At 48.2% G+C, this 14,261-nt stretch overlaps 1 protein-coding gene across 1 annotated transcript; it reads right to left on the minus strand.

Moving 5' to 3' along the window:
- Nucleotides 1-38: 38 nt before the first annotated feature.
- Nucleotides 39-7,710, minus strand: si:ch211-195b13.1 (STKc_SGK domain-containing protein). The gene is made up of 13 exons (XM_060043546.1): nt 7,508-7,710; nt 6,767-6,842; nt 5,583-5,661; nt 5,438-5,478; nt 5,161-5,218; nt 4,952-5,035; nt 4,500-4,631; nt 4,271-4,383; nt 3,881-4,004; nt 3,514-3,609; nt 2,964-3,119; nt 2,614-2,703; nt 39-2,212 (listed from the first exon to the last, which is right to left on the minus strand). The coding sequence occupies exons 1-13, from the start codon at nt 7,575-7,577 to the stop codon at nt 2,048-2,050; spliced, it is 1,284 nt and encodes a 427-aa protein (XP_059899529.1). The 5' UTR covers nt 7,578-7,710; the 3' UTR covers nt 39-2,047.
- Nucleotides 7,711-14,261: the final 6,551 nt, after the last annotated feature.

Here is a 14,261-nt window from a genome sequence, read left to right on the forward strand (position 1 = left end):
TTTCATGTCAAAGAAAAATCTGAAGCCAACGCGGTGAGTATTTTCATTCGATTTATTTGATTTATTAACCACTGCTGGAATAGGTAACGGTTAAATATTATTTTCATGTAACATGGACAGTTACCCCAGGTGTACACAGTTGTGGTACAATAAACATACACTTGTGGGTGAATAAATATACATGAAACAAAAATGCCGGAAAGGGATGAGTAAAGCCTCCAAATGTGGAAGAACTGTCTAGAAATGCATGACTGCCTTGTACTCAGTAAAAAAAGCACAACCTCTTTATGTAGCCATTCATATTTCCAGACTAAAATATATATTTACACTTTTCTTTTTACAAATGGGTGGACCTAAAATGTATTTATATTAACCCCCTTAAACTACACACCTCAATCATTTAATTTCTATAAATTATAATTTACGCTCAGATTTTTTTTTCCTATATCTCCACTAGTTGTTATTACTATTGCACATTTTTTTTTAATGAATCATGTATTAGTGGTGATGGATTTTGGTGTACGCTCCGCGTTGCGTGGACAAAAGCTGCTGGAGCAGAACTATCTCCAGATCCGTTTCTAGAAGAGCAGCTGGTAGGACTACAGGTTGACGATATGAACTATACACGTAGCTCTACATGTATAGATCATATGTTGCTAACATGTGGGCTTTATTTGTTGTACACGCATGTTGCTATACATGTTCATGGGTCAGGCACAAGACATTCACAGTTACTCGCTATCGTCTAGAATCGTACGTATCTGTGAAGGATGCTTCATTGACAATTAGTACGGTAGATAAGGACAGGTCTGAAGGGGCGGAATGGGTTATCTCGTTTGACCATCCAGATATTCAAGTTTGCATTTCAAAACGATCTGCAGAGAGAAAACGAACGTGAACCCGCGAGGCCAGGGTTTGGCCGGTGTCCACGAGGCTGATGAGCAGGAGCATCCATTTTGTTTTACGTTTTGTTACACTACAACGTTATTGCTGAATCGACTGATTCTCTTTTGATATGAAAGGAATTTCAGAAAGCCTGAAAACACAGCTCTGTTTAGGTCAACACATGTTTGTATCGTTGCATATTAAAATAAAAGATGTAAAAAGTCAAATGTAGGAAAATAGTCCATCCTAGACCGGATTCATTCTTCAACATTTATCTATTACGTTAAGAACCAGTGTGTACAGAGTATTTAAACGTAAACAGTGAATGGTTGCAGTTGGTTAAACGTAATAATAATTTGGTAACAATGTCATTTTCGTTTAATACAGAACACTCTTCTTTTGTTCTTCTGAGGAATGGTCAGCGAGGGGGAGGGAATGAACAGGACACATATTGTTGGGTATACCTACTGCATTTCTGTGGAATGCCATTTTGTTCTAAAATAGTGATGTCACTTATGGGGCGGGGAAGACCCGCAGCTGTCGTTACCGTGGCAGCTGAGAACTGACCCCTCCTTTCCTCGAGTGCAACAAGAGCATTCACAATATAAAACCAAGTAAAACAACAGTGATGATATCAGAGCCAGTCACATGCGCCCCAACGCCCACTGGGAGGGTCAAAAACTGCTCTTTGGGTTCCTTCAACACTGCCTTTAGAACCTCAGGCACTTCCTCTTCCGGTCGCCTCCACCAGCAAAAAAACAAAAAGAGGCTATTTTCAGTCTTTCAGTCGTAAAAAAAATAAATAAACGCCCATTCTAGTTTCTAAGCTTTGCACCCTTTTCAAAGTCAGTCGCGGGCCTTTCGGGTGGTCCAGGATGTTGTGGTGGCGAAGGGGATTCAATCACGGAGGACAAGCGATCCCCGCCTATTCATTAAGGTGGTCCCCTGTGAGATCTGCGTCTGTCTGCATCGACCACGTCCGACGGGATCGTACCAACACCCGCACCCCCGTGCGGAATGTCCCACAGGCCCTTCGCCCACGTCGTGGTTCCCCCTGGTTGAGCCGTGCCGTTGAGTCTGTCTCCAGCACTCGGGCAGGGCCAGGGATGGACGGATGGATGGAGTGTGGCGGTTAGGGGGACAGGTGGTCAGGTGGGAGGCTTCACATGAGGTGGTCGACCGGGGGTCCGTACGAAAAGCCCGGGAAGGCGCCGGCCGCCTCCCGGACGCTGTTGGTCACGGCCAGGCTGTCGGAGTTGAGCAGGGAGCCGCTCACGGGGAGGTGGGTGAACTCGGTGTCAAAGTGCCGCAGGTCGGTGGGGCCGCTCTGTGGAGGAGGAAACGACCCGTTAGTGTCCAGGTTGAAGGCATAACGATGCATCCGGCTCTGGATGGATCAGTGACTCAACCCGCTATTACGCTAACCATGTAGGCAACACGCCTTGTAGCGACCCAGGTTCGATTCCCACCTGTGGCCCTATGCTACTTGTCGTTCCCTATCCTATTCGTTAGTGAAAATTATGAAAAAAAACGATAAACCTACTGTTTACATGATGTGCTTATTTTGTGTTGTCATGGTAACATTAGCACTTGTGAAGATATCGTTTTATCTTTCAGTTGAGAACCCTGACTTTTTTTGTGTATTCAATTATATTTATATCTTATAAAAATAAAGAGATTTAAAAACCCTACTAAAATCGTGATTGTACAAAAAGAGTTAGGACGTACCACTGAGGGGATGAATGGAGGGGTGATTTTCCTGGCCATCAGGTCGTCCCAGTTGATGGGCGAGAAGAAGGAGTGATGCTGAAGCTCCAGCTGTAGTGTCACACACACACTCGGTCAGACCAGCCACAGAACACCGATTTAACACGCAGCTCTCAACGCACAAACTAGCTTTAAATCCCTTCCCTGTACTGACATCACAAGTGGGAGTGTCCTGTCCATTAAGATGTTTGAATGAGCACACTCTCGGTAGAGTCCCCCTGGCCAGCGGACCCATCAATAATAAGTCTGGGTTGAGCGGTCCCACTCGTGATGTCACTAACGTAAAGGGTCAAGCGACGTTGTGGACTCACAAAGTCGTCCTTGGAGCCCAGCCTCTTGGTGCGGTCCTTCTGCAGCAGACCTTCCAGAAGCTCCCGGCCAGAGTTGGACACGTTGGGCTTGAGCACGGGGGCCTTGTGCAGGATGTTGTGGTACATCTCGGCCGTGTTGCGGCTGTAGAACGGCGGCTGAGGAAACCCACAAAGTTAGATCCTCCCTTCGCTGCACGGAAACCTCTTTATAACAGAGTGCTGGAGCATGCAGACTTAAGGATCAATATGCTTAAGTCTGTTTGGATCCCTTTATGGCTCCGGGAAAACCAAGGGCCAAATATAGTGATTATAATAATTCAAAAGGTTATCATTTAAAACACGATAATATGAATGTACTTTGCTACGAGGCCTCTATTGATTTCATAATGCCCGTAAATACAAATCAACAACGTGGTGAATAGTGTAACATTAAAATCACAACATCATTATTGTGAGTGAGCTTATGGCAGCCAGGGCTATGCGAAGCATTGCGATTCGGTCTAAAGACGTTATAGGAGATTACATCAACCCGATGAGTAAGCTGTCTCACCAGGCCATAGAGCATCTCGTAGAGCACGGAGCCCAGGCACCACCAGTCCACCGTGCGGTCGTATGCCTGCTTCTGGAGCACCTCAGGGGCCAGGTACTGCAAACAACAACAACAACAACATCAGAACCATCAACACAAGCCAGGTACTGCAAGCAACAACAACAACAGAACCATCAACACAAGCCAGGTACTGCAAACAACAACAACAACAACGGAACCATCAACACAAGCCAGGTACTGCAAACCACAACACATACAGAACCATCAACACAGCCGCTCTGTCATCCTCCTTAACTATTTAAAGTTATTTAGCTAGTTATGTTTTAAATAGCGTGTGTCAAGGAGGGTGGTGGTGTGTGGTCTTTACCTCCGGGGTGCCACAGAAGGTGGAGGTGGTGCTGTTGTCCTCCAGACCTTCTTTGCAGAGTCCAAAGTCTGTGAGGACGATATGACCCGAGGAGTCTAGCAGTATGTTCTCTGGCTTCAAGTCCCTGTGGTCGAAAGACAAAATGATTAATATATCCTACTTTTCTTAATTAAATTAAATTATATGATATAATTTAATGTATATTTAATCATTACTCAAGTAATATTTTATTTAATTCAATTGATTGATAATCCATTTCCATTTAATATTTGATATAATATATCAGATTGATATTGATTTCGTTCCAAATGTCCCATTACCAAATGTAGCATGTAATTGCATTTTTTCAAAAGTCCCCTAGAGGGCACTGTAGTCCGGCTCATAACGCACCTGTAGACGATGTGTAAAGCGTGCAGGTAGCCGAGGGCGCTGGCAATTTCCGCCGCGTAGAACCTTGCTCGGGGCTCCAGGAAAATCCTCTCCCTCTGTAGATGGTAGAAGAGCTACGGGGCGAAGAAATAAATCAAATGATAAGTTAGTATTTTAAGTAAAACAGCAAATTTCGTGTACGTATGGTCAGGGAGTCTCGGCATGGACCAGAAGATGGCGCAGGTCCTACCTCTCCGCCGTTGACGTAGTCGAGGACGAAGTAGAGCTTGTCTGTGGTCTGGAAGGAGTAGTGGAGGCCCACCAGGAAGGGATGCTTGATGTTCTTCATGAGCACACTGCGCTCGGCCATGATGTGTCTTTGCTGCAACACAGGATGTACAGGTATGAGTAAAGGTAGAATGTGAACACATGGCTATGATACACATTTGAGCCGGCCATACAGGAAGTATGCATATGAAAATAACTTAACTAATCTGAAATTGTAATTAGGGTGTAGGTCTACCGATATGATAACAATTCATAATCAATAATGTAAATGTATATGTTTATTATATTATATGTTCCCCTTCGGTCGGGTTAGTATGAATGCGTCCAAGTATCGGCAGGCCTGTAGAGATCAGGGGCTGTGTGTTTGAAAGATGAAGGGGCAAAGGGGGGGGGGGGGGGGGGGGAGACTCTCACCTCCTTCTTCTTCATGATGATCTTCTTCTGCAGCACCTTGACAGCGTAGTAGTTGGTCGTCTCCTTGTGCCTGGCTAGCAGAACCTGACACATGGACAGAAGGTCGGCGGGGAAGCATTAGCGAGCAGATTCAGCCGTGACGACGTCACAACAACTATAAAGGGATGTCGAGGCTTCAGGCAGTGTGAGTTGGGGGGAAAAAAACTCACCTTTCCGAAGCTGCCTTTGCCGATGATTTTTAGGTAGTCGAAATCGGAGGGTTTGATCCTGTTGAGGAACAACACGGGAGCGTTTAGGATGAGGTTAAAAACACGCAGAGAGAGAGAGAGAGAGAGAGAGAGAGAGAGAGAGAGAGAGAGAGAGAGAGAGAGAGAGAGAGAGAGAGAGAGAGAGAGAGAGAGAGAGAGAGATGTCCTTGATTCATTTCCCCTCTCGAATAAATAACCTAACCTTCTCTTTAGAAATGGAGGTAACAATAGCACTTACTGAGTCTCCTCAGCCAGTGAGGTCCTGGAGGTCAGGTATAACTGAAAGAAAGCAACCGTATGATATGAGGACACGGACACAGCACACATTAGAACACGTGTACGTTTCCCAAAGGAGGGAACGGTGACTGGGTCGGAGAGTGCACCTGTCCGTCTCTCAGGATGGCCTGTTCGATGTCCTCGTTGGGGTGCTCGTCAATCTTCATGAAGTCGTTGACTTCCGCACTGCAGGGGGTGGGAGAGAGAGAGAGAGAGAGAGGGAGGAGAGAGAGAGATGGCGAGATTAGGGGGCGGTAGAGAGATAGATGGAGAGAGAGGAGTGGGAGAGAGGGAGGGAGATAAGGGGATGGGAGAAAGGGGGGGGGGGTAGAGAGGGAGAGAGAGTGGGGGAATGATGAAGAGGGAGGCGGAGAGAGGAGAGAATGATAAAGAAGGCGGGAGAGAGAATGGGAGATAGGAAGGGAGGGAGAACACTTTTAGATAAAACTTGCATCAGTGTGTGTTAAAATAAATTGACCACCGAATATGTTACGACTGGACTTCATTTGGCCTGGCTTCCCGGCGACAGTAAAAACGCCATCTGCTCTGCAGAACAGACTTGATGATCTAAAGAAAAGTCCCCCGTCCTATTAAGTGAATTAACCCCTGGGGTGTCCTGCAGCGGATGAACCGGCTCACGGCCTGGGAACGGACCTGTCCTTATCCCGTCTCAGACGTAGGCCTACTACTTATAAAGCTGACCTGCCGTGGGAACGCTTTCGGGTGGATCAAACCAAAACACCAACAAAGGTAGATAATCACCTTGTTATTATTATAATTGTATCGTTACTATTATGGTATGCTGAATAGTGTGAGGGTGTCCTAGTCGGTGTTCAATGCGAACGCACTTGCGAGCGTGGGAGAGGTCACCGCTCTCGCGGGATAACGCAGTGATCCCGCGGTAATAATTTAATTACAGGTTTATTCCCGTCTCGAGGACAGAGGGGATTTAGGCTGCAGAAAAGGTGATTAGGCGCAAGTGAGCCAGAGGAGTAGTTCGTCATGAAAGCGGCTATTCCTGGTTCCCTTAATGCTTTCTTCACCTTCTCGGAGACGCGATAAGGAGCTTGGTTTCAGGGAAAAATGTGCAGCCAAACGGGTTCCGTGCAACGAGGACCACTGTGCATGCACAACGTACCCGCACTGGGCAAACACAACTATAAAAGCACGGTGTGCAATCACGCCCTCCGTGACAGCGCACGGACATTAGATTATTCAGTTCACTTTTTCTTTTTTACGGACTGGATCCTGGTCCGTGGTAAATATAGGTGGTAGTCGAAGGCCTACTCACTGTTGGCAGATGTGTGGCGATGAGACCAGCCTCTGGATGAAGTCGTTGAGTCCCATCTTTCTCTCCTTAATGAAGGCTGTGGGCAAAGAAGGGAACACACGCGCGCAAACACACACACACACACCTACGTCAATACGGTGGCTTGTCAAGGCACGCACTGCTTACTCAGTGCGGTGCGAAACTCACTGTCAGTATAGCAGCAAGGTAAATAGCTCAAACACGACCGTGGGGACGATAGCAACCCATAATGTATAATATCTGAGAGCGTTATGTGCCGCTGCGTTACATTTGCGCATGGGCCGCGGAGCGGTTACGCAACCATTCCTTTAGCCACTATCACTGTTGAACGTCTCAATCTTTAAGGATTTTTTCCTGGCATGCCAACATAGTCACACTGAATTAGTCGAGCATCATGAAAACGCTTATGTTCTTTTGACAATTTAGAATTTTTTTTATGAACGAAAACCCTATAGGGGAGGTCAAATGGTAATCAAACAGAATCGGTGCCGTTAGGTATTGCGGTTCCGTTTCAACATCCCCTCTGTCACCGCGCATTATGAAACACTGAAATAAAACCCGAAACAGCGGAATACTCATTCATGATCACACACACACACACACGCACACGCACACGCACACGCACACGCACACACACACACACACACACACACACACACACACACACACACACTGCCGCTCATTCACAACTATACCAGTCGCGGTGTCATCGATATAGCTCACCAGTAAGTACGGATGCAAAACCCCTCATCTTGCAGTAAGTCAAGTCACAGCTCGCCTCGGTCACTGCCATGTTGAGACAATTAAAAAAATAATGGATGTATCCGAATAGAAGATGTAATCCTTGTTTTGGTCACGCTTAATGGTCCCCCAATAAGCGCGGTCTGACGTCGAGTTGGGAATACCGCTGCAGTGCCCACTGGAGGAGGCGGACGGGCTGTTATATACGGAGCACGTGGTACACCAGAGTGGGCGTGTCCGAGGGGGCTGAAACACTGCGTTGACATCACTCGTAACCAGGGGCAACGCCTGCCGAATGTGATGTCACGGGACGGGATTCCTTCACTGGCTTCCGCCGTGCGCCTGCGGGGCGGCGAGAGGTGACGCGAGACAACCCGCAGATTGGAGTGGAAAGATGCAGACGAGAGTCGAGAAGCCATTATTTTAATGGAAAACCCCACCAGAAGATTTGTATCTGTTTATTTACTGTACATACCGTATAATAGATCAACTGTAGACTATACGTCAAACGGAAAAAATGCAAATATTACAAAATGCACGTTTTTTTTTGCGAGTGATATTTATTTACATGCCTCTAGTTTTTTAACATAGAAGCTATTAATTGCCCGTTTACAATCTTCCACAAGGGAATGACGCGTAAATGTGAAACATTACAGTATTTGAACTGTGACCAACCATAAGTCCAAATGCTTCCAGGTCAACACTAATAGTTTCAGTTGGGAAAGGTCATGGCCGAAACTATGAATTGACCTACAGGCCTATATATGGCCTCATGTTCATGTTCAGCATTAAAGCCTAACGACACAACCCCTGTGAGCACCAGCTGTGGTCCACTTAGCCTTTATCTACATCGTCACTACAAAAAGAGACGTCCCCTATTAACCAGACAAATGAATGTCCGTGGGCCTTATAATAACGACAACAAAGAAGCCCTCTCTCTCCCTGACAGTCCACACTGTCACAACTTTAACTCACTCACACCAGCGTCGGCGTCAGAGAGAGAAGGGCCCGGGGCCAAACAGGGACTCTTTCATAGTGGCTCACATGTCAGACGGACGCCATGTGACTTGCATCATCACTTCACTGGCATGAACCCAGCCTGGCCGAGGTGTGCTGCGGTCGCTACTTCTTCTTGGAAGACGTAAAGAAAGCACATTCCCTCAGCCCACCGGGTTGGCAATGAGCCCTTAGTGACTGAGCGGTGACTCAGGCCGCTGTGAAACCACCGGGCTCTCTGAATCAGACGGCCACTTTTACCAGCATGCTGTCCTGAAATGTTATTGTTCAAAAAGTTTTTATAAGGTCAGATTGTGGGGGGGGACGGGACGTTCCTGCCCAGTGGCACTCGGTTTGTTTGTGATTATTTGAATAGTTGTTGGCTGGTTTCAGCAGAACTGATCCGACCTGATGGTTACGACCGGGTGGTGTTTCTGCTTCCTGAATATTTTGCTATGAGTCAAGGCGCAGGCATCTGTCATGGGGAAAAGATGACTCTTTCGCTGCATCTGCTGCACATGGATTGAAACACGAATAGATTATTTGATAAAAAATAGCCGTGCAAGCTGATCAGACCAATCCATGTGAAGCGTTCTCCTCGGTCCCGATAACCAAACGTCCATTCAGGACGCATCTGCTGGTTTGAAACCCGAGATGGTTTGGAAGTCCCGACTCGCAAGTGCTGCAACCGCCTTTTACCCGTTCTCAAAACGACCGCTCCGTGCCGGTGAAACAACATGATCGATTAGAGCTCATTGTATTCGGCGGGCGGCCCCTTCCGCCGGCCCGTGGGATCGATGCCAGGGACGAAGGCGGTGGAGGCTGCAGCCCCGTTGATTAAAACAACTCCCATGATGAGTCACCATATCCACTCCAGCAGTGCCGGTAAAACCTCCGCCAGCCACCCGGCGGCCCCTTCCCAGATTCGGCGTTGCTTTGACAACCACCACTGTGTGTGTGTGTTTATTCTGGGATGTTTTGATCTTGAGGGGGTCTGGCACTTCTATCCCAAGGGACTTGCAGTAAATACAGATGCATGGCAGTCGTTGAGGAGCAGGCAGGGGTTCGAGTTCAGAACCTTTCTACTGGGAGCTATTTCCAACACACTACAATTTCTTACCCCCACCACACAATTATTAAGGAGACACTTTTAACTAAATTATTTTCAGAATCAGCCTCCCTTTTCCCCTATCCGTTTTGATACCTTTTCTTGCAGCTGCACTGTTTAAAGAAGGAACTGAGCCCAAATGGGAAAGGGTTATTGGGCCAGTGAAGTATAAATGAAGAGAAAATAATATAAGCCGATCTTCTGTTTATGGGGCGGTCATACAAAAAAGTATTAATTAGAAAAGACTGTTGTTTCGTCGTCATTAAAGACACGGCTGGCCATGAGCAGTATGGCAGATGGCCAGTCCTTACGAAGCAGGTAGAGAGTTAGGTCATCTCGCTTAAAAAGGCCTCAAAGGGTTTCTGCAGGCAATGGCAATCAAACCCAGTATCTTTTGGCTACAGAACGACGCAATCTTTATATTCAAAATATGAAATTCAGATACTTGTCACTGGGGACTGAGTAGGCAGGCAGGTTGGTGCTTTAGGGCGTCTTACCCAAGGGAGCCTATTTGTGAAACCCTGCGTCCATTGGGGGATTGAAAACGGTACCTTTTCGTCTGGGAGTTACCCAATACCCTTGCTGCTGCACTGCCCCCGCCCCTCCCTTAACCTCCACCCTACCCCTCCAGCCCCCAGAACCGACCCCTCGTATACCTGCCTGCTCCAGCCCCCCTACGCTCACCACTCATCCATCATCCAACCTTGCTCCGTTTCCTTTATTCAGCGCTTCATGGTCCAGGGGCTTGCATGTATCGCGTGTCTGTCTGTGGTGCCCATTGATGCCGTAACTGTTAAAGGTCTGGGGAGGGAGTGTGTGTGTGTGTGTGTGTGTGTGTGTGTGTGTGTGTGTGTGTGTGTGTGTGTGTGTGTGTGTGTGTGTGTGTGTGTGTGTGTGTGTGTGTGTGTGACTGTGTCTGTGTGTCTGTGTGTCTGTGTGTGTGTGTGTGTGTGTGTGTGTGTGTGTGTGTGTGTGTGTGTGTTGAGAGCACAAAAGAGTGGATGAGTAACCCATGCAGGCGAACCAAATGTCCTTGATGATCAATTGTTTGCCAGGCTGAGCCTTAGGTAACCGCAATCGAGACTTGGCTCCCGCAGATATGTCTGAGTGTGTGTGTGTGTGTGTGTGTGTGTGTGTGTCTCTGAGAGAGTGCTAATTAGTGACTCGCTCGGAGGAGTAACCAAGGACTCAGCTGCACCCCCCTACGCAACCATGTGTGTCTTGTTGATGTGTGGCATCTCTGACTCAGAGACGTAGCGGGCTCTAATAGTGGTTATGACTCCCAGACTAAAGGTTTTGGATCCAATCCCGGCATGTCTGCAGTGTACCTGGAGGCATCCTCGGGCAAAACACTCCAACCCCTACTCACTCCTCGAGGACATTTATCTAAAATCAATTCAGTGTACCTAAGATAAAAGGGTCTACCTCGCACTAAGATCCTTCACAAGAGACACCTTAGAAGTCTTGACCAAAACCTCCAGTTTAGTTGTTTTTTTCCGACTCGTCTCCTCGTGTTTCCTTCTATTATTCATTCTCAGGACTTCTTCCACCAGCACCCGGCCAGGTCCTCGGTGTGTTGACCCCCCTGCCTCGGCTGGTTGACCTGCTGAGCTGCCCTGAAGGACCCATGGGGAGCCCTCCACAGAGAGCAGAGGCACCCAGACCTTAGAGGACCTACGGTTCACACAGGACTTAGCGCAGCCCTGCATTCAAGGCCCTTGTGTTTTGGGAGGTTTTTTTTTACACGCCAGGGAATAGAGTTACACCCTGCTTATGTTTCTCTCTCTCTCTCCTGAATTGTACAAGCGCAGAAGTTACAAGAAGTTCATGTGATTTCAGATTCAGGTTACCATCTTTATTAATCCCTAGGGCGAGGGGGACTGTTTCTTTTGAAATTGCTCTGCCTAAAATAATAGAAAACAGTGATCATTTGATATCGGTACAGGAAGGTTTCGACACCAAACCCAAAACACGACTGCTGAATCACTCCTTTTTTGACCTGGCTCTCTCCACGATGGGGGCGGGGGGTAGTGTTGAAACACAACACGACCACCACACCTTATCCCACCATCTCACCGGTGACACGGCAGTGGTCCGGTTACAACACACTAGGGCCTAAACGTGCCATGCTGTCCACCATTGAAGCCGTGGTCCAATCTCTTCATCCCTGTGCCTCACACGGCTCCCCGGACACGAACCGGCGGTGCGTGACATGAGGCATGAACGCAGGAGAAGGAGCCGTACGCCCGGCAGACCTGCTACTGCCTATCCCGTCGGTCAGCTCAGGGCCGGCGCGGGACTCCGTTCTCGTGATGTTTTTGGGTCCGTCGACCTGGTCGGCCATGCAGGGCTCGGGTCGCGAGAAGGCGGTGTACGAGGGAAGGAACATTTCTGGAAGGCACCGGTCCGTTGGAAGATACTCTAGTATGGAGGTACAGAAGAAGTACTGGAAGGTACCTTAGTACTGAGTACTGTACAGATACTACAGAAGCGGCTCTAGTACTGAGGTACTGTGGTACTTCAGTGTTGAGTATTGCGGATACTACAGAAGCCGCTCTAGTACTGAGGTACTGTGGTACTCTAGTATGGAGGCACAGTAGCTACTCTAGTACTGAGGTACTATGTTACTGTAGTACTATGTAGCTAAACCTTACTGAAATAATACACTACTTCCCCCTCAATTGAATTCCCTGTCTGTGTTTAAGGAAGTACGTTATCTTAATTAATGAGAATTACTACTAATATAGACTGTGGAGTACCTGGCCTGGATGAGGCCAGCCATCACCCATGCCTTCCCTCTCGCTTGTCCCTTTAGATACATTGCGTTGCTGATGGAAACCAGATAAGCAAATCTCTGTGTATTTGGCGGTGGAAGATTTGTGTATGTGAGTGTGTGTGTGGGAGGGACTGGGAATGGGGAAGTTGTCTGGTGAGCCCCGATCACCCTGCGGTCAGGTTTGTTTCCAGGTGGGAATCTCTCTATGTGTAACGCATGCCCTACGAATCACCGCTCCACGGCGCAACCTGATTGGTCTAAATATTGAGGAAGTGAAAACAAACAAGAGGCGGCCCCTGTTCCCCACACGGTGTTACAGGATCTGATCCTCTCCTGAAGCCGGCCTGTTTCTGTCTGACTCTACTTTGAGGTGCCGAGCCAACAATGCGATCTCCACCCAGAAATTCAAGACCCATTCGCGAGAACTTCCATTACGCCGAGTGATTCTTCCTTAACAAAGCGGATCCTAAATAAGACCAATTACATCCGTATTCTGTGTCTGGGTTGCATATTTATCGTCACACCTAGTCTCGCCTCCAGGCAGCCGGTGCTGACAACTCTACGGGACGGACGCCAAGTCATTACAGATCATTATTACAGAGAATCACAACACTGTGGTGTGCCAGCAGAGCCCCCAAAGCTCACACCTGCTGAAACACTGGCCCTCACCAATCAGCCAGTGCCTAGTTAAGGCAGGGTGACCGGCCCGGTCAATGAATACAGAGAGATGTGTAGGCGATGGTGACCTGGACGTCAGGAGGGAGCGAAATGCTCAGTGTTGACACGGGAGAGAGATGTACACCAGGGCTTTGTCGATTAAATGAGATCAGATCGATGGGGTTGGACACGAAATGGAAGCTAACCGCATTAAACAGCAAGAATTTGATCGGTCGTAGAGAGAGAAAGAGAGAGAGAGAAAGGCGAAGGAGAGAGAGGGAGAGAGAGAGAGAGTGATATAGAGAGAGAGACAGCAAACATGATCTTAGTAAATACGACATGAACACACGACCATAACACCTCGACTATCTACAACACCATCAATAGGAAGTCCAAACACCAGTCATGGATCGCATCCCAAACCTACCTATGAAGGATCTCTTCCCGGTCTTCATGATGCCTCCGGGCACTCTGCGAGGACCTGTTGCGGGGGACGTGTCTGTCCGTGGCGTAGTCCCCGGTTCCTCGTGTCGCCGCGTGTGTCGCGCTGCTGTCCCAGCGGGGTCGGTGTCGTCGGCGGGTGCCGGACGTGCCTGGTGTGCACGACGAAGGAGGTGCAGGGAGGTGTCCTCTTCGGTGGTGCGTGTTCTCTGTTCTCCTCCTCCTCCTCCTCCTCGCCGCTCGCTCGGGGCTGCAGCACGGCAGCTCTGGAAAAGTCCACAACAATCCAGCAGCCAATCGGATCCCTTGCTCACACTTTTCCCCTGTGTGTGTGTGTGTCTGCTTCCTGCGCTCTCTCTGTGTCTCTATCTCTCTCTCTCTCTCTCTCTCTCTCTCTCTCTCTCTCTCTCTCTGTGTCTCTATCTCTCTCTCTCTCTCTCTGTGTCTCTATCTCTCTCTCTCTCTCTCTCTCTCTCTCTCTCTGTCTCTGTCTCTGTCTCTGTCTGTCTCTTTCTCTGTCTCTCTCTTGCTCTCCCTCTGTATTGTTCTTTCTCACTCTCTCTCTCTCTCCCTCTCTCTCCCGCTCTCTTGCTCTTGCTCTGTATTCCTCTCTCCTCTCCTCTCTCTCTCTCTCTCTCTGTCTCTGTCTCTGTCTCTGTCTCTGTCTCTCTCTCTCCTCTCTATTGCTCTCTAACGTCTCTAAGTCGCCATCACCCTCTCGTACGCACCATCTCTCTTTATCTCTATATCCCCATCCC

The sequence above is a fragment of the Gadus macrocephalus genome, chromosome 22, assembly GCF_031168955.1.
Source record: "Gadus macrocephalus chromosome 22, ASM3116895v1".
NCBI classification, from domain to species: Eukaryota; Metazoa; Chordata; class Actinopteri; order Gadiformes; family Gadidae; genus Gadus; species Gadus macrocephalus.